This window comes from Juglans microcarpa x Juglans regia, chromosome 3S (assembly GCF_004785595.1).
Source record: "Juglans microcarpa x Juglans regia isolate MS1-56 chromosome 3S, Jm3101_v1.0, whole genome shotgun sequence".
NCBI classification, from domain to species: domain Eukaryota; kingdom Viridiplantae; phylum Streptophyta; class Magnoliopsida; order Fagales; family Juglandaceae; genus Juglans; species Juglans microcarpa x Juglans regia.
Window position 1 is genome coordinate 7,352,335 of NC_054599.1, and position 19,099 is coordinate 7,371,433.

Here is a 19,099-nt window from a genome sequence, read left to right on the forward strand (position 1 = left end):
ATTTGAATGAAATGCAATGCAAAGGGCTTTAGAGAAGACTAATACCTGGTTGGTTTTTTTTTTTAAAAAAAAAAATACATACAACAAATATTAAACTTTGAGGTGCTTGAGGATGGTAACGCCAAACATACCCAATGTAAACCTCACAAACCTTATCAGTTCTGTTTGTGTACCCTCTCGAAGCAGTGTTGAACAATTGAGATATATTCCCCTTTGGCGGGTTTAGAAAATAGACTTCTTACTTTTAAACACCTCAAAAACTAGTTTGCAGAAACCTACGACTCAAATTAACAGAGGAAAAAAAAAACCTATAATGTATAATGTTAGAAGTGTGTAAAAACCAAAACTCCAACCAGTGAAAATGGGGCATTACTCAGGTCCCGAGCCGGAACTCGGATGAACAGTCCTACCCAAACCCCATCAAGAAAGTTTTGGGAACAAACAATCCTCTAAGTTTATAATTGTTTTCTTGTATTAAAGCAACCTGCAGATAGATGCCTTTACTTGAATTTCCAAACTGCACAAAAATGAGGAGTATATAAAACCACAACCGAAATGCAAACAAATAGTCTTTAAACACCACCATAAAAGATAACTTTATTATAACCATAGGGTTATCTAGCAAAAGACATTGGTCAACACAGTAACCATAAAGAAATTGTAGCGAAAATGTGGGTATCAATGATGGTCTCGTTGTCACTATGTGTGAAATTAATCCACGAGAAATCATTCGCGTCGTATGGAGCATGCTACATTCCAGTGATTCCACCACATTTTGAATTTTCAATCAGCCATGCTCTGATCTTTTATGTAAATTTTCGTATTTCCATGGTCTCATCTTGTATATTGGGTCACTTGAATTCTGGTATTACTTTCGTATATGACTGCTTTGAATCTTTTACTCATATGGTATTCAATAGTGTTAAAACATGAATAGAAATTCGAAATGCATAAGCATGGAGAAAAATCTCATTCTCATTGATATGAAAAAAATGATACAACACCTACTGTTATTTATACATTACAAAGGCAGAAAGAAAAAGTTTTAAAAACTAATTTTAAACTTTCTACTTAGTTACAAGTAATCTACTGCAGCTTTATGGACACCATGGTTTAGGCAGTGCTATACTTGTTGATTTCCTGACATTGCTTTGTGTGTGCAGCCATGTATTTCACAGATAATCCCTTACTCTTCTGTGACAACACTTTCCTCCTTTTTCTGTTGCTTTTTTTCTTCCTTTTGCTGTTACTTTTCACTTCTCTTTTTCTGCAGTGTGTTTTACCTCAACTTTTGTTGCTGCATGCATTTCTTGGTTATTGTAGAGTACTACATGTTTGCTTTTTCTGCTACATATATTTCCTCGTGTGTTGCAGCTTTGTTGTTCAGTGTCCTCATGTCTTCCTTGCTTACATTCATCATTCTCTTTATGTTTTACTTCGTGAGACTCCCCTCAAGATGGACATAGATGTTTAGGATTCCCATCTTGGACAATAAAAATTGAAAAACAGAAGATGATAAAGCCTTAGTGAAAATGTCTGCCAATTGGAACTTTGAGGCAATATGGACAGGAGTGATTACTCCAGCTAGGACTTTTTCTCGAACAAAATGGCAGTCCAGCTCTATGTGTTTAGTCCTTCTATGGAATATAGGATTCCTTGTGATGTGAATGGCTGCTTGGTTATCACAGAACAAGAGAGCAGATTGTTCATGATTGATGTTAAATTCTTTTAAGAGACTAGGAAGCCATACGATTTCACAACTTGTTGTAGCCAATGCCCTATATTCTGCCTCAGCTGAAGACCTGGAGACAGTCACTTGTTTCTTTGATTTCCAACTTACCAATGAGTCTTCAATGAACACACAGAAGCTTGTGACAGATCTCCTAATTTCGGGGCAAGCAGCCCAATCAGAGTCACTATATGCTTTCAAGTGTAGAGGTGATCTTGATAACAAGAAGATGCCCTGACCTATGGACCCTTTGAGATATCTTAGAACTCTATAGGCTGAGTGCATATGAGTTTGTGAAGGCTTGTCCATAAATTGGCTTAGAACATTCACAACATAAGTAATGTCTGGCCTGGTAATTGTTAAATAAATGAGCCTTCCAATGAGCCTTCTGTAGGCTGTGGGGTCTTGCAGAATCTCATTTGTGGTGTGGCTCAACCTATGGTTCAATTCAATAGGTGTAGAGACAGTTTTAGTGCCAAGTAAACCTGCATCTTCCAATGTTTCGAGAGTGTACTTCCTTTGACAGAAATTGATTCCAGAAGATGACTTTGCAACCTCTAGGCCTAGGAAATATTTGAGGGGTCCAAGGTCTTTGAGTTTGAACTTGCTGTGAAGGTAAGTTTGGAGTGAATCAATTTCATCTTGAGAATCACCTCCCACTATGATATCATCCACATACACTAGGAGTGTTGTGAACCCTTTTTGACTAACTTTAGTGAATAAAGAATAGTCAGACTTAGATTGTTGAAATCCAATAGAAGTAAGTGAGTTGGAAAACTTTGAGAACCATTGCCTTGATGTTTGTTTGAGTCCATAGAGGGACTTATTTAGTTTGCATACTAATTTCTCCCCTTCAATCTGCTCTTTGTGAATGTTATAACCTGGTGGGATGTCCATATAAATTTCCTCATTGAGATCCCCATGTAAGAAGGCATTATGAACATCCATTTGAGATAAAAACTAGTTTTGAATAGATGCTAAGGCAAGGAAGACACGAACTGTGGTGAGTTTGGCTACTGGACTGAATGTTGCTTGGAAATCAAAGCCGTCTCTTTGAGTATACCCCTTGGCCACAAGTCTAGCTTTGTGTCTTTCAAAAGAAGCATCAGATTTAAGTTTTAGTTTGTAGACATATTTACAACCAATGGCAGTTTTGTTGGGGGGAGGGGGGTAATAGTCCAAGTATTATTCTCCTATAAGGCATTGAGTTCAGCTTGCATTGCATCTTGCCAATGTTTAAATTTCATAGCTTCACTATAGGATTGAGGTTCAGAAAATAAGGAGAGGGAAACAAAGAAGGATTGGTGAGATGGGGAGAGTTGTTTATAGGTGAGGTGATGATTAAGTGGCTGAAAGGTGGAGGATGAAGAGGATTCAGTGAGAGGCAGGGATTCTGCTATCCGACAATGGTATTGTTGTAGATAGGCAGGTTGATGTCTATCTCTGGTAGACCTTCGAGGAGGTGGGTCAGGAGTTGAGGTGGCATGGAGCTCATCAAGATGAGGTGAAGGAAGAGGTGGGTCAAAAGAGGTAGTGGGCAGAGGTGTTTCAAGAGGAGCTGTTTCAAGAGGAGTTTGAGATTAGAGAGTAGAATTGGATGTGGTAGATTGCAGTTGATTAAGAGGAGGTGGAAAGTAGCCATCTGGTGGTGGTGGAGGTAAAACTAAATTATGAGGGAAGGAGGAGTGAATGTCTGAAGAGGAATGAGAGGAGGTTGAGGAGTGGAATGGGAAAACAGATTCATGGAAGATTACATTCCTAGAAATAAAGGTGGAATGAGTCTCTATATCATAGAGCTTGTAACCTTTGATGTTTGCAGGATATCCTAGGAAAATGCAAGGTTTGGCTCGAGGTTCAAACTTGGTTCTATGGTGCTTAGGAGTGCTAGCATAACTTAGGCAGCCAAAGACTCGAAGATGATCATATGAGGGTGGTGAGGAAAAGAGCCTTTCATAGGGAGATTGTTTGGAAAGGAGGGGTGTAGGAATCCGATTGATGATGTATGCTGCAGTTAAGATGGCATCCCCCCAAAAAGAAATAGGTAAACCAGCTTGAAAGAGAAGTGCTCTGGCAACATTCAATAGGTGTTGATGTTTCCTCTAAACAACACCATTCTGTTGAGGGGTATACACACATGTTTTTTGGTGAATGATGCCATGATCTTTATAGAAATCAGTCATCTCGAATTCAAGGCCATTATCAGTTCTGATTTTCTTAACTTTGCTATTGAATTGAGTGTTTATGAGCTGAAAGAAAGACTGTAGGATAGGTCTTGTGTCTGACTTTAGTTTCATTAAAAACACCCATGTGATTCTTGAATAATCATTTACAATGGTTAAGAAGTAATGAAAGCCTTGAATTGATGCTTGAGAATATGGGCCCCATATATCACAATGAATTAAGTCAAAAGGAAATGAACTAGTGGATACACTTGGAAGAAAGGAAACATGTTTCTGCTTGGCCAAAGGACAGATTTTACAATGAGATAGATCCTTGGTCTTTACATTAGGAACAAGGTAATGAATTAAATTCATTCTTTGTAAAGATAAATGTCCTAATCTAAAGTGCCATAAATCAAAATCTTTTTGTATAGCTGCTTGGTTGACTCGAGCTTGATTGGGAAAAGTTAAAGAGGGGTTGATGTTGCTGTCATGAGAAGGAGGCAGCAGATAATAGAGTCCAACATGAACCTAGCAAGTCCAATCGTCATCCATGAAGAGAGGACCTGAATGAAGCAAAGATCTTTTAAGAAAAATAGACATGTGTTTGGTTTTTGAGTGAGTTTGCTAACTGAGATGAGGTTGAAAGTGAATGAGAGCACACATAAGACATCAGTTAGTGATAGAGAATCTGTTAACTTAACAGTGCCAATGTGTGTGACTTGAGCCCTTGTACCATTTGGGAGTTGCACAAAGGCTTGTATGCATGATGAGGGACTGTCAAAGAAGGAGGTGGAGCACACCATGCGATCAGTGGCTCCTGTGTCCATGATCCATGGTGTATTAGAGTGCTCATGTAGGGAAGATGAACTGTGCTTGCATTGATTCACAGTACTGGAATGAGAGTGATCAGTATGTATGGAAAGAGTGGAGAGGTAGTGATGATTACCTGCTAAGTTTGAATATGGTGTGGTCGAGGAGCTAGTCTCAGTAGTGTCTGGTTTGGCAGGAGCAAGTGTGGGCAGAATTGGTTTTTGTCCCAAGTTTAGCTGAGGAAATTGAGCATTAACAAGATCCATGAGGTGCCGTGTTTGTGCTTGAGAAAGGTTCAATTGAGAGGCACTTGGAGCAGGTGCTTCATGGCTTGAGGCAGTAATCTGAGCAGCAACATGATTTGCAGAATAAGGTGCAGTAGAAGTATTCCCAGTTCTTGGTTTGGTAAATTTGAAGTTTGGTGGGAATCCCACTAACTTGTAGCATTTTTTCTTTGTATGTCCAACCTTACCACAATGGTGACAAACCAAGTCTGACCTGTCCTTTTTCTTTGGAAAATTTTGGTAGGCAAGTAAGGCAGAAGGTTCTGAGGTAGGCAGAGCAGTGTTCCTTGCCTGCCTTTGTCTTTCCTCTTGCAAAATTAGTGAAAAGGTTTTATCCATTGAAGGCAAAGGGCTTAACAAAATGATTTGCCCCCTCACAGCATCATAACTATCATTTAAGCCCATTAAAAATTTAAACATGTAATCTCCTTGTTGGACTGCATCAACATTTTTCAAGGCATCACAGGTACACTTTCCACATGAACAGCATGAAAGAGGTCTATAGCTATGCAATTCTTTCCAAATAGCATTAAGTTGTGTGAAGTAATCACTTAGAGAGAGGTGTCCTTGTACAATGCCACTTAGCTTATGTTGGAGGTGATAGATTCGAGCCTCATCAGGTTGTGCAAAACGTTCCTTGAGCTTGTCCCATACCTGCTTGGCTGATGTCATGAAGAAGACCTTGGATGCAATGTCTTTTGAGACAGAATTTAGAATCCATGTAAGGAGGATGTTGTTACATCTTAGCCATGAAAGATAGGAAGAATCTGATAAGTCAGGGGTGGTGATTGTGCCATCCAGGAAGCCTGATTTGTTTTTGATAGCATATAGTTTGAACCAGTTAATGGGGGTGAGACAATGACAGTGTTAGCATTGTCACTGTGATGTAGGAAGAAGGGACTATTCAGATCCTCAAGGGAAGAAGGAGATGAAGAAGAAGAGGAGGTTGTCATGATTTATGAGATGAGGTTTGTTTGAAAATTAATGAAACACAGCAGAAAAAAAAGTCCTGCTCTGATACCATGTTAAAACATGAATAGAAATTTGAAATGCATAAGCATGGAGAAAAATCTCATTCTCATTGATATGAAAAAAATGATACAACACCTACTGTTATTTATATATTATAAAGGCAGAAATAAAAAGTTCTAAAAACTAATTTTAAACTTTCTACTTAGTTACAAGTAATCTACTGCAGCTTTATGGACAACATGGTTTAGGCAGTGCTATACATGTTGGTTTCCTGACATTGCTTTGTGTGTGCAGCCATGTATTTCACAGATGATCCCTTGCTTTTCTGTGACAATACTTTCCTCCTTTTTTTGTTGCTTTTCTTCTTCCTTTTGCTATTGCTTTTCACTTCTCTTTTTTTTTTTTTTTGCAGTGTGCTTTACCTCAACTTTTGTTGCTGCATGCATTTCTTGGTCATTGCAGAGTACTACATGTTTGCTTTTGCTGCTATATATATTTCCTCGTGTGTTGCAGCTTTGTTGCTCAGTGTCCTCATGTCTTCCTTGCTTGCATTTATCTTTCTCTTTATGTTTTACTTCGTGAGAAATAGGGCAGATTATTTGACACGAAATTAAACTTGGATGTTAGTTTCTTGTGGACTATACCTTCACTGGAGTAGCAGAGCATGCTTGTGCACCAAAAACCCAAGTTGTACAAAAGGAGCTTGATGTGTAGATCTTACCAAGTTCCTACCACTTGTGAACAAAACAGGGGTTTAATGGAGAATATAGCAAGTTTTAATGGATTTAATCGCAATCTTTACACGGGAAAAATCATGGAAGGAGTGAATGAAATAATTGAAACCATGTGAACAAATTGGGTCAAAGAAGGAAGGAGCTTTGAACCCACTCGAACTCCCTAAGCAAGATTAGGTCTAACTATCACTTTGGGGGAAATTTTTTGGGGAACTCGCTGCCAGTGGGCCGTATAGGGCTGTAAATGAACCAATTTGTTCGATAGCCTGCTCGATACTCGCTCGGTTAATTTCAAATCAAACTCGACTCATGAAAAAAAAAGCTCGTTCGTGAAAGCAGATATCCGCTCGATTTGTAAATGGCACATACCTGACAAAACTCGACTCGACTCGGCTAAGATTCGTTAAGGCCTGTTCGTTTATACTCGAGTCGACTAGTTAGCTTTACTCGATTAAAACTCATTCATATATTGATAAATATATACATACCCCTATATATATATATATTTATATATGTATTAGTTAATAATATAAGCATACCACTTTTATAATTAAATATATAATATGTAATCTAATTACTTATGTCTATATAGTGAATACTTCATAGTTATATTTTTTAATTTGTATAATAATTAATCGATAAAATTTAATAATTTCATATACTAGTATGAAGGAACTATATATGAAATAGATATACGCTATCATATTACGTGTATGTATTAATAATATATGTAGACATGTGATATATTATTATTTTGGATAAATATCAACTAGTTTAGATATTAACTATTTATAAATTTTTTATAATTCAATAGAGGTTCTACTTATTAGTTGTATAAATTTAATATTAGATTTTTTATTTTTTTATTTAATTTATTAATTATTAAATCTTATTCAAAAAATAAAAAAATAAACAATTCAAATTCAAGCTCGAGCTCGGATCAACACCAACTCATGTGTGGGAGGAGCTCGAGTTGAGAGTTTAGCTTATTGAGTTGAGTTCGAACAAAGAATAAGAAAAAATCTCGAACTCGAGTATTTTGAGTCGAGTCGAGCTCGGCAAACCAAAGACTGGCTCGACTCGGCCCGATTACAGCCCTTGCTGTGTGAGGGAGGTTTAGATAGTGAGTTGAGTTGAGATGAGATGAGAGTTGAATAAAATATTATTAGGATATTATTTTTATTTTGCGATTTAAAAAAGTTAAATTATTTATTGTATTTTGTGTAGGGGTTTGAAAAAATTATAATAATTAAATGATATGAAATGAATTGAGAGGCTCTCTCAATCCAAACAATCCCTAAATAAGACTCCCTATTGCGGCGACACCACATGTAAAAAAAAAAAAGAATTATCTAATTGGGTGGAAATTATTTGTGATGTTTTGGAATCGTTTGGATAATGATAGGCTTACAACTCTTCTAAAATCCTTTTACTACTTTTATTTTTTTTATTTTTTTACTTAATGGTTAAGAAAGTGACTATTAGTGAAATTATTTTTTTTTTCTTAACGATTAAGGATTTTAAAAAAATACTTAAAAAATAATAAAAAAATAAAAATTTCAAATACACTATAGAGTTGTAAAAGGGTGGTAAGCCAATTATTATCCATTTAACATAAGGAAATGAGATAACATTTTTGCAACAATCATAAAACGCTGCAAAAGTATTAAAAGTTGCCGCAATAATGTTCACATCACCGAATAATAGAGGTGTAATCGGTCTGATTTGGTTCAGTTTTAGACAAATTTTGGGACCGAATTGGTATACACCAGTTTTATATTTTTAAGAATCGATACTGCACCGGTTACACTCCTAAACTGGTACTTCTGGTTTTAACCGGTTTCGGTCTAGTTTGGTCCGATTTTTCGATTTTAGTATTAGTATTACTAATTTTTTTTTATCAAAGGAATATATTGAGAATTTATTAGACCATAAAATGTAATTCATATATATACTTATATTAAAACATATGATCAAACAAAGGTTCATGTTTAACATTTAAATTTTATGTTATAAATTATAATATAACATTATTTCATATATATATATAAATTATATATAATACTAAAAATATTATATATAATATTAAAAATTAATCAAAATATATATTATTAAAAATTAATTAATATATATATATAAACTGATTCAGTCTGATGTCGAAAAACCTAAAATTGGAACTGGATCGATTTTGACTAGTTTTTAAAATGGAGGAACTGGTCTGGAATCGGACTGAACCAACCGGTCTAGGGCAATTCTCTGATTTATTTTTACAGCCCTATCGAATAACACCATTTGCGATGGAAAGTTGGGCTGAGCATTGCCGCAAAAGATGAGTTTCCTTGTAGATTTGTGTTGGGGATGAAAATACATTTGTCGTAAAGAGTAATACTACTCATCATCCATTTTTTCATCATCTTCTCATCATCTCATGATGTGGCATTAGATGATTTGAAATTATTTATTACATTTCACTTATGAATCTATCATCTAATACCACATCATGAGATGATGAGAGGATGATAAGAAAATGGATGATAAATAGATTTTTTTAATTCATCTCATTTTATCATTACAATTTTTTCAAATTTCCACACAAAATATAATAAACAATTTAATTTTTTCAAATTCCAAAACAGCTTTTCCAAATTTCCACACAAAGTATTATAAATAATTCAATTTTTATTTGACTATTCAAAAACTATCTCAATCTATTTTAACTCATCTCTAAATCTAAATCACCCATTAAATATGTTCTCATGCCAGTTTGCAAGTAGAAGGACTATTCTATAAAATATATTATCTTTTAGATATAAGGATAAATCATCAATGATATGAGCATTGTGAGAACGTGTTGTAGTAATCAATTTTAAGAAGGTGACAACGACTTGTCGTTGTCACCTAGGTTCGTATTTCAGAACAATAACAACCATTTGAACACATAGTACTTTCGGCGTTCAAATAAATTGTTGTTCTAAGTCGGCCCAAACATGCATTGAATGATTCGAATGTTATTTTTCAATTAAAAGTAATCAAAAATATTAAATAGATAAAATTGATATAAATAGAAAGATGCATTCACTACAAGGTTAAAAAAATATAGAAATTATTTTAGAACGAATTCGAAGTTTGTCCCAAAACTCAATTTTAGGAACAAAGTTAATGTTTTATTCCGTAAGAATAATGCTAGAGCAACCGTTGCTGGAAGCTACCGTTGGCTCTAATATGTGTTTTTTTATATGTGTTTTTTAATTCTTTTTTTATATAAATTTTTTTAACAATTTTAAATATTTTAAAAAAATAAAAAAAAATTCATAATATCATTAAAAAATACTTCCTTTTTTTATTTTACTTCGTGATTAAGGAAGTATTTTTTAATGATATTTTTTTACTTTATAATTAAGAAAGTGTTTTGTAATAATTTTCTAAATTTATTTTATTTTTTTTCAAATATTTAAAAGTATTAACAAAATCTCTGTAAAAAATAATTGAAAAAAAAACACAAAAAACACATGCTAGAGCTGCTGGCAGTACTCATTACATAAAGTCATAGCAGTTCGTGATATGTTCGAACAAGCATTTAATGTTCGAACAAGCATTTATTTGTTTGAACGGTTTTATCTAGGACAAAAATATATATGTCATCCCTAAATAGGTCATTTGCTCAAATAATAAAGTCCTATTTAGATGTTGAGTTGAGTTGGGATGAGTTAAATTCTTTATGAATAGTAGTGAGTTGAGATGGTTGAGTGAGTTTTGTGGGGCCTATCTAAAATGGTTTTATATGTGTTTAGATGTTAACATGAGTTTAGATGTATTTATGAAAAGTTAAAAAATATTGTGAATCTTGGATATAAAGATGTATTGAATTAAAAAATGTTGTGAGTCTGATATGTAAAAAGATTTTGAGTTGAGATAAGTTTAGTGATTTAAGAAGTAGATGTTTGAATGTTAGATTTAGCTTAAAATTAGACTGAACTTAAGTTTCGAACGAAGTCTTAGTGATCTGTTTGAACAATTTTAATTTTTTCCATTCAAATGGTTAATAATAATCTGAATGGACATATTGGCCGGAGAATTAAATAATCTTTGGGCGTGTCATTCAAATTGAAATATGTAATTCGAATTGAAAAATATGAGAAGTACTTGAATAGCACCAATACCGTTCAAGCAAATGCTTGAAGTAATGGTTTTCAATACCTTTTTATGTTTAAATTCCTTGACCATATGATACTATTTGCTAGTAAAAACTAGATTATAACTATTATGCAAGTTAGTAATTTATAATTCTCAAAAAGATGAAAATCTCACTTGTATGAGATAATTATTAAAGAGAATACTTGATCCAGTTTTTGGAAAAGCGTGTATTTTATTATTTAAAAATTGACTAATTTGATAAAATATCAATGGAAAAAAAATTAGAAATTATGAAAACTTTGCCCCTAAACCATTGAAATGATAAGGACAATTGAACAAAACGTAAAAGATTTTACGCTAGCGCTATATATATCTTAAAGTACATATATAATGAATTATAATTTATTAAAATTAGTATTAATAGGTTTGAAACGATGAATAATAAGTAATTTTGAAAAATTGTGAATAAAATGACTAAGGCCCCATTTGGATTTGGAAAGTATTTAATTTCATCTTATTTCATCATTACAACTTTTTTTAAATTTTCATACAAAATATAATAAATAATTCAATTTTTTCAAATCTCAATTCAACTTTTTCAAATCTCAAAACAATAATAGTGTTAAAAAATAATGTTCTAATAATATTTTTTTTTAACTTTCATCTTTAATCTAAAATTATCTAATCTAATCTCTGAATCCAAACTAGCACTAAGGGCAATAACAGAGAGAACTTAATAATTTTTTATTTTAAAAACTACATATATAAAAAATTTTACATGCTGCCCATTGTTTAATACCATGAACTAGACTTAACAACAACAAAATATACAAAAGTGGCATTTGATCAACATAACTCAAAAGACACTAATTACCTAGACTCCTCAAAATCTCCTCTAATGTTTAACTGTGAAATTATTGTTCGATGATATCATGTATATATGTATATCATAGTACATCTGGTTGTCTTATTTCTTAGCTGACTAAATAGTTATTAGCTACCATTGTCATGTGTTGAAGTTTATTTAGAATTTTTTGTTCGGAAAAACCATCTATGTTTCATTCATATAATTTATCTATAGATATTAAAAATTGACTTTGAAAACTTCTTTCTTCAAATTGGATATCCGAAGGTGTTGGTCTAGTATACCAATTCTTTGTTAGGCTTGTTGGTTGAATCTTGTATTTTTTATTCTGTTTAGTTCAGGATCTTTGAATTGTTTTTCTATCCTACTTATGGTAGAAATGGTTTCAAAAAACTCTTATGTTTTTGAATTATCATCGTTCTCTTTCTTTGTTGTAACCTTTATATTCTTTGAGGTAGATGCATTCTCTTGTTTATTTTTGTTAATTATTTTAGAATTTGATTTACTTTATCAATTGGGTTGTTTCTTTTTATTTTATAACTATTACTTTTCCAAGTAATTAGATTAAGGGTTGTTTATACTTTTGAATTTTGGTTTCACTACTATTTTTAAGTTTATTTTCCATCTTGTTGAGCTGATTCCCAATGGTTTTAAGAATTGATTTGTATATTTATTTTGTTAAACTACTTTCTTGATTTTATCTTCTGATCTTGAAAGGTGAGGCTATTACTTCTGTCTCTTTGTGTTCTAGGATTATAGTTTCTAATAGAATATAATTGGATTCTGTGGCAATTTTATCTTCATTGATCAATTTTTTTCTTTGTTATGACATTTATTAATGACATCTTTCTACATACAAGAAGAAATCATATTCCATTTGAATTATCATTATAAAAATGCACGTAATACATACATATACATATATACATACGTGATACATATATATATACATACACACACACAAATATATATATATGCACATATTTATACATAGTTCCATACAATTATATCTATAATATACAAAATGTTATACATAGTCCCGTACAATTCTCAAGTTGAGTGTCGAGCGAGTAACGAACGAATTCTCTACCTGGATCTCACTTGATCTGAGTGTCGAGTGAACTCTCTATTTGGGTCCCACTCGAGCTGAATGTTGATTAACTGTCGATCCAACAATCTGTATGAAACTTTACTTGAGCAGCAAAACCATCGCTCGAACGAACAATCTGTAGAGACATTTTTTCAACAGGAATCAAGCCACCTCTCAACATCATCAGCTTAAGAAAAATCGAGAATTGGATGATATAAATCGAACCTGAGACTTTGCTGGTAGGATTATGAAGGGAAAAAAAATACCTTGATAAAAAGCGAAATCTTCCAACCTGTCGTCCAAGCACACTACAAATGGGTATTTGGATGTTTGTTGCCTGCTTTTGGATCCTTCTCCATCATACAAAGTCACTGAAAAGGGAAATTAATTCCGATTCTAATCGAAAAGACTTTTGCAAAAAATAAAAAATAAAAATTAAAACATCGTTGATGTCTGAGATAAACCGCATCCAAAGTTGTCCAATGCCATTGAAAAGGCGAGAGAGAGACTTACCGTTGAAATGAAGATCTTGTCGCGACGAGAAGCAAGTTCGGTAAGGGCTTTTGTTGGGGTAAATAGAAACATCAAGAAACAGACGTGGAGTTAGATCGAGAAGGGAATGTTGGAGATTAGAAGAGAAAACGTCCAAAATATCCCTGGTAGAATATAGGAATGGGCTGAAGGTTATTGCGGTGGATGATTATTATCATCGTAGTAGTAGTATTTTTGTGGGAAATTAGTCGACGCACTAAAGGTAGTGCACTGTGATGATAAAATCGTCACAAAAAATAAAAAAAATCGCCATAATAACTAACGACACTTTTCATTATATAAAATCAGTGTAATTAGTGATGGAATTTATCATCGACCTAAAAATTGTCACTATTGCATGTTATTTGCGGCGAATGTTTTTGCAGCATGGATGATATTGATGTAATAAGGGGTTTTTCTTGTAGTGGGATAAAACAATTTTGTATCATTTATAATATTTTCTTTGTAAATAGGTTGAATGGTGATCACCTTAGGGATTAATGAGTAAACGATATTAGAATAGTTTTGATAACGAAAAAATCTGGAGAGCAGCTACTGTTTAGGAGCAGCCAGATCCCACCTTACGTGGCTTTAAGTGAAATGACAAAAAACTCCCTAAAACAAATTCACGTTCCGCACGTTCCCTCTCATTTCACCCATTTCAAATTCTTTTCACTTCCTCTCTCCCCCCCATTGCCCAAGCCCCTCCTCCACCCCCCTTCGCCCATCCTCTCCCCCCACCTCCACCACCCGCATTGCCCATCCTCTCCCCCACCCCAAACCCCGCGTTGCCCATCCTTTGTGGGATCTGAAAGGGGTGGTCATGGGACGGTGGAGCTGGTGGTGCTGTCGACTGTCGAGGTAGCGGCATGGTGGTTCAGTGGTGTAGCTTTTGGCGTGAGGGAGAGAGGACCCGTGAAGGAGAGGGCAAGTGAGGGAGGGAGGGAGGAAGGTCGGTGTGGGCTGGGGAAGGAAGGTATGGCTGAGGGGTGGAGGTCCAGCATGCTCGTGGTTGGCGACGCGCGGCTATAGGTGGTAGAATGTGAGCCGTGACGTGGGGAAACTGTGTAGAGAGAGAGGGCGTGCTTGCGAGGGAAGAGGGAGGAGCTTCGAGCCTCGGGCTGGGGGAGGAGGAAGGGCTCAGTGGTGGTGGTCGTTGGCTACGGTGGGAGGCCCAATCGACGGCAGTGGCGATGGATTTGGGTTGCGACAGGGACACATGTGAGAAGAGAGAAACGAGAATGAGAGGAGGGGGAGGGGCTGCGAGGACCGATTTTGAGGAAAAAAAAAAATAGCAACCACGTAAAGTGTGTAATGCAATATGTGTACTGCTACAATGGTTGCTCCTAGAAGAACTCTTTGATAACTTCTTGTGGCTAATTTTACTAGAGGAATAAGTGGAAATTGGAAATTGAATGAAAGGGAAATGGTGGAGTTTCCGTGTTAATTGGGCTAGAAAAAAGGGCACTGATGTTTGATGTTCTGGCATATAATTTGTGGTGCCACGAAGTCAAGTTTCTCATTATCATGACCGAGTCAAGTTCTGAGATTCATAATAATAATATTTAAGAAAAAAACAACATTAACATTGACAAACAATAGGTTGAAACTTATGTCTCGTTTCTTTTCCTTTTCGTAAAAATAAAACGAGATGAGATAAGTTAAGATGAATTGAATTGAGAGAAGATATAAAAACAAACGAGTCTAATTGCCAAACAGTTACAGTAGTCCATTGATAAAGCTATCACTGCTCAAAATGATGGCTTTGTTGACTCCTAGCAATTGAGGTCAATTTTGCCTTCATTTGCCAAACAAGCTGCAACATTCTTCCAACCTCAAGTGGAGAGGGCCAACCTGATCAACTTCCAGCATTATCATTTGACTTGAGACTCCCTACTTTTTCTAATAAGAAGAGTCTTCTTCCGAGTCCACTGAAAAATAGTCCCGTGATTCATTTTTTCTACTCAAAACCTTATAAAAGATCAATAACTTCTTGGTCATTGTCAAACATACATTTTCCATGCATTTTGCTAATCGATCTTAAATGCCAGTGACAGTTCCCATTGGAGTTGAGGAAAAACGAAATTAGCCCCCCAGGAATTTCTCCTATCATCATCTTTTTCTTTGTCGTGACAGACAAACATCGATCAAGACTCTCCTTCAAGATTGTCCCAACTCTATGGGGCATTCCAACAGCTTGAGCTCCCTAGTCTCTTTGTGTAGTACTATTTGCAGTGCCCTTGTTGTTGTTTCTGTCCTGGGCATTGGTTCTTCCACCTATGCCATTGGCGGGAAGGAGGCAGACAGGCTAGCCTTGCTAGAATTCAAGAAGGGAATAACCCATGACCCTTTCATGGTTTTCAGTTCCTGGAATAACAGCACTGGTTTTTGTCAATGGCAGGGTGTCACATGCGGTCACCGGCACAGAAGGGTCACGAAGTTGCGCCTGGCAGCTCAAAACCTTGTCGGATCTATATCGCCTTTCATTGGAAACTTGAGTTTTTTAAGGTTTCTGCACCTTCAAAACAATAGCTTGATTCATGAAATCCCTCCAGAAATAGGTCGTTTGCGCAGATTAAGGGAGTTAAGGCTGCATAATAATACAATCAGTGGAAGAATTCCTACGAATGTATCTGGTTGCATGCATATCGAAGTTCTCAGTCTTGCTAATAACCACCTGGTTGGGGAAATTCCTGTAGACCTTTCCTCCCTGTCAAAGCTGAAAATATTTTCTGTAGGGAACAACAGAATAAAAGGAATTATCCCTCCATTTTTTGGGAACCTATCTTCACTTGAGGTACTTTCAGCACCCTTTAATAATCTTAGTGGGAGTATTCCTCATTCACTAGGCAACCTTATGAATCTTGAATATATAGCACTTGGTGCTAATTTGCTTTCTGGGACCATCCCTTCACAAATCTTCAATATCTCTTCTATTACTAATTTTGACGTTGGAGTTAATCAAATCCATGGAAGTCTTCCGTTGGACTTGGGCATAACCTTTCCTAATCTCCTAAACCTTGCCCTTTCCTCGAACCAATTTACTGGTTCCATTCCTCCTTCAATTTCCAATGCCTCAAATCTGGGTTTTCTTACAATTGCAGGGAATTATTTTACTGGAAATATTCCTTCTTTGGAAAAGCTGCAGAAGCTTCAATGGTTGAGCACCAGCGACAATCTCCTCGGAAGGGGGGAAGCTGATGACTTGAGCTTTCTCTTTTCTTTGACCAATGCTACAATCTTAGAGTTGTTGGCTATAGACAGCAACAATCTTGGTGGTGTTTTACCTAAATACATCAGTAACTTTTCATCTACTCTGAAAGTATTTTTAATAGAATACAATAATATAGCAGGAATTATACCAAGTGGGATCTCAAATCTCTTCAACTTAGAGAGACTCTATTTGCGGAATAACCAATTGTCAGGTACCATTCCCCATGATCTTGGAAAGCTTCAGAATTTGCAGGAAATGGTTCTAAGTGACAACAAAATCTCAGGCAACATTCCGGATTCTCTTGGAAATCTATCTCGGTTAATCAGATTAGATTTAAAGAGCAACAACCTTCAGGGAAGCATCCCTTCAAGTCTAGGCAACTGCCAATCTTTGCTTTCATTAGATCTTTACAATAACATTCTAAGTGGCGCCATACCTCCACAAGTCATTGGCCTCTCTTCCTTATCAGTCTATCTTGATTTGTCCCAAAATCATTTCACAGGTTCCCTTCCCATTGAAGTTGGGAATCTTAAAAACCTGGGTGCATTGTATCTTTCAGAAAACATGCTATCCGGTGAAATTCCTAGCAGTCTTGGCAGTTGTATTAAGCTGGAGTATCTAGCCATGGAAGAAAACTTCTTCCTAGGCTCCATTCCATCAAGTTTAGGTTCTCTGAGAGGACTTCAACAATTAGATCTTTCTCGAAATAATCTATCAGGAAAAATTCCAGATTTTTTTGTGGATTTGAAAGTTTTGGAGCTTTTGAATCTATCTTATAATAATCTGGAGGGTCTGGTGCCTATTGAGGGGGTTTTCAAGAACTCCACAGCAACTTCAGTTGTAGGAAACAATCTCCTATGTGGGGGAATACCTGAGATGGAGTTGCCTAAATGCAACTTTGGGGAGCCGAAGAAGAAGAAGAAGAAATTGACAATAATATTGATAGTTTTCGGGATTTTAGGGACAATGTCTGTGATCTCTTTCTTATTTATCTGCTGGTTAAGAAAGAAAAGAACAGAATCAGCTTCAAACTCTTCAGAAAATATGTCTTATCAAAGTCTCTCGAAAGCCACTGGAGGGTTCTCCCCCAATAATTTGATTGGTGTTGGCAGTTTTGGATCCGTGTATAAAGGAATCCTTGATGAGGGTAGAAAAACAATTGCTGTAAAGGTTCTAAACCTTTTGCAGCGTGGAGCTGCCAAAAGCTTTCTTGCTGAATGTGAGGCCCTGAGAAACATCAGGCATCGAAACCTTTTGAAGGTACTAACTGTTTGTTCAAGTGTTGATTTTCATGGCAATGATTTCAAGGCACTAGTTTATGAGTTCATGATCAATGGCAGCCTTGAGGATTGGTTGCATCCAGTTGCACAAGATCAAGATGAAGAACATGAACACAAACCAAGAAATCTTAATCTTTATATGAGGTTGAATATCGCCATTGATGTTGCGAGCGCATTGGAATATCTCCATTATCATTGCCAAATACCTATTGTTCACTGTGATTTGAAGCCTAGTAATGTTCTTCTCGACGATGAAATGGTTGGACATGTTGGTGACTTTGGATTGGCAAAATTCTCTCCTAAAGTGAACCATATTATAAACTCTTCTAATGAACAATCAAGCTCTATTGGCATAAGAGGAACAATTGGCTACACTGCTCCTGGTAAGAATACATCTTTTTTCTAACATTTCTAAGCAAATTTGCAATATCATAGCACATCATGTTACTCTCTTAGCATATGCTTTTATTTTCTTCAAAATTATAACACATGAAAAGTTATTGTATATGAAATGCAGAGTATGGTATGGGAAATGAGGTGTCTGTCTATGGAGATGTGTACAGTTATGGGATCCTCCTATTGGAAATGTTTACCAAGAAAGGACCCACAGACGGCATGTTTCGAGGTGCTTTGGACCTACATTCATTTGTCAAGGTAGCTTTGCCTCATCGAGTGATGGAGATTACAGATCCAATTCTTTTCCAGGAAAGAGAAGGAGAGAGAAACTTCGGAAGAAACATAATCCAGGAGTGCTTGATTTCGATATTAGGGATTGGAGTTGCTTGTTCTACAAATCAACCTGGAGAAAGGATGAACGTTAAAGAAGTTGTAGCACAGCTTCATATGATTAAGAAAAAGCTTGTTGGATGATGATATTTTTGTACTGCTGGTTGATTTCGAGCTTGTCTTGGTGAAAGTTAAAATTAAATAACATATTATTAGAATATAATTTTTTAATATAATTTTTATTTTAAAATTTAAAAAAAAAAATTATTTATTATATTTTATATAGAAATTTAAAAATATTATAATAATTAAATTAAATTAAATAAGATGAGATGATAAGTGAAAACAAAAAGGCTAAATCTTAATAATACGTAGTCTGATATTGTCATAGTTAGGTTATTAATTATGACTGTGATATTGTCATAATTAGCTCATTAATATGCAGATTTGATCTTTATATTGGACAAGCAAAAAGCTGATTAGAGTACGTAATGTTTGGTAATATATTTTAGAGTGCCGCTATTATGCTGTCCTATTTTTATCGGGTGTATTGTTTAGCGTATTTTTT

The 19,099-nt window shown here is 35.2% G+C and overlaps 3 protein-coding genes and 1 long non-coding RNA gene across 4 annotated transcripts; 1 reads left to right on the top strand and 3 right to left on the bottom strand.

Moving 5' to 3' along the window:
• Window positions 1-1,432: 1,432 nt before the first annotated feature.
• LOC121258654 (uncharacterized mitochondrial protein AtMg00810-like) lies at window positions 1,433-2,677 on the bottom strand. Its single transcript, XM_041160200.1, has one exon. The coding sequence runs from the start codon at window positions 2,675-2,677 to the stop codon at window positions 1,433-1,435; it is 1,245 nt and encodes a 414-aa protein (XP_041016134.1).
• A 1,678-nt stretch (window positions 2,678-4,355) lies between these two features.
• LOC121258655 lies at window positions 4,356-5,657 on the bottom strand. Its single transcript, XM_041160201.1, has one exon. It carries the CDS (start codon window positions 5,655-5,657, stop codon window positions 4,356-4,358), a length of 1,302 nt encoding a protein of 433 aa, XP_041016135.1.
• Window positions 5,658-12,865: 7,208 nt separating this feature from the next.
• Window positions 12,866-13,490, bottom strand: LOC121258023. The gene is made up of 3 exons (XR_005939313.1): window positions 13,294-13,490; window positions 13,047-13,151; window positions 12,866-12,916 (listed from the first exon to the last, which is right to left on the bottom strand). It is a non-coding gene; the product is annotated as an uncharacterized LOC121258023 (long non-coding RNA).
• Window positions 13,491-15,270: 1,780 nt separating this feature from the next.
• On the top strand, window positions 15,271-18,676 carry LOC121258172 (probable LRR receptor-like serine/threonine-protein kinase At3g47570). Its single transcript, XM_041159559.1, has 2 exons — window positions 15,271-18,188; window positions 18,323-18,676. Exons 1-2 carry the CDS (start codon window positions 15,491-15,493, stop codon window positions 18,673-18,675), a joined length of 3,051 nt encoding a protein of 1,016 aa, XP_041015493.1. The 5' UTR covers window positions 15,271-15,490; the 3' UTR covers window position 18,676.
• Window positions 18,677-19,099: the final 423 nt, after the last annotated feature.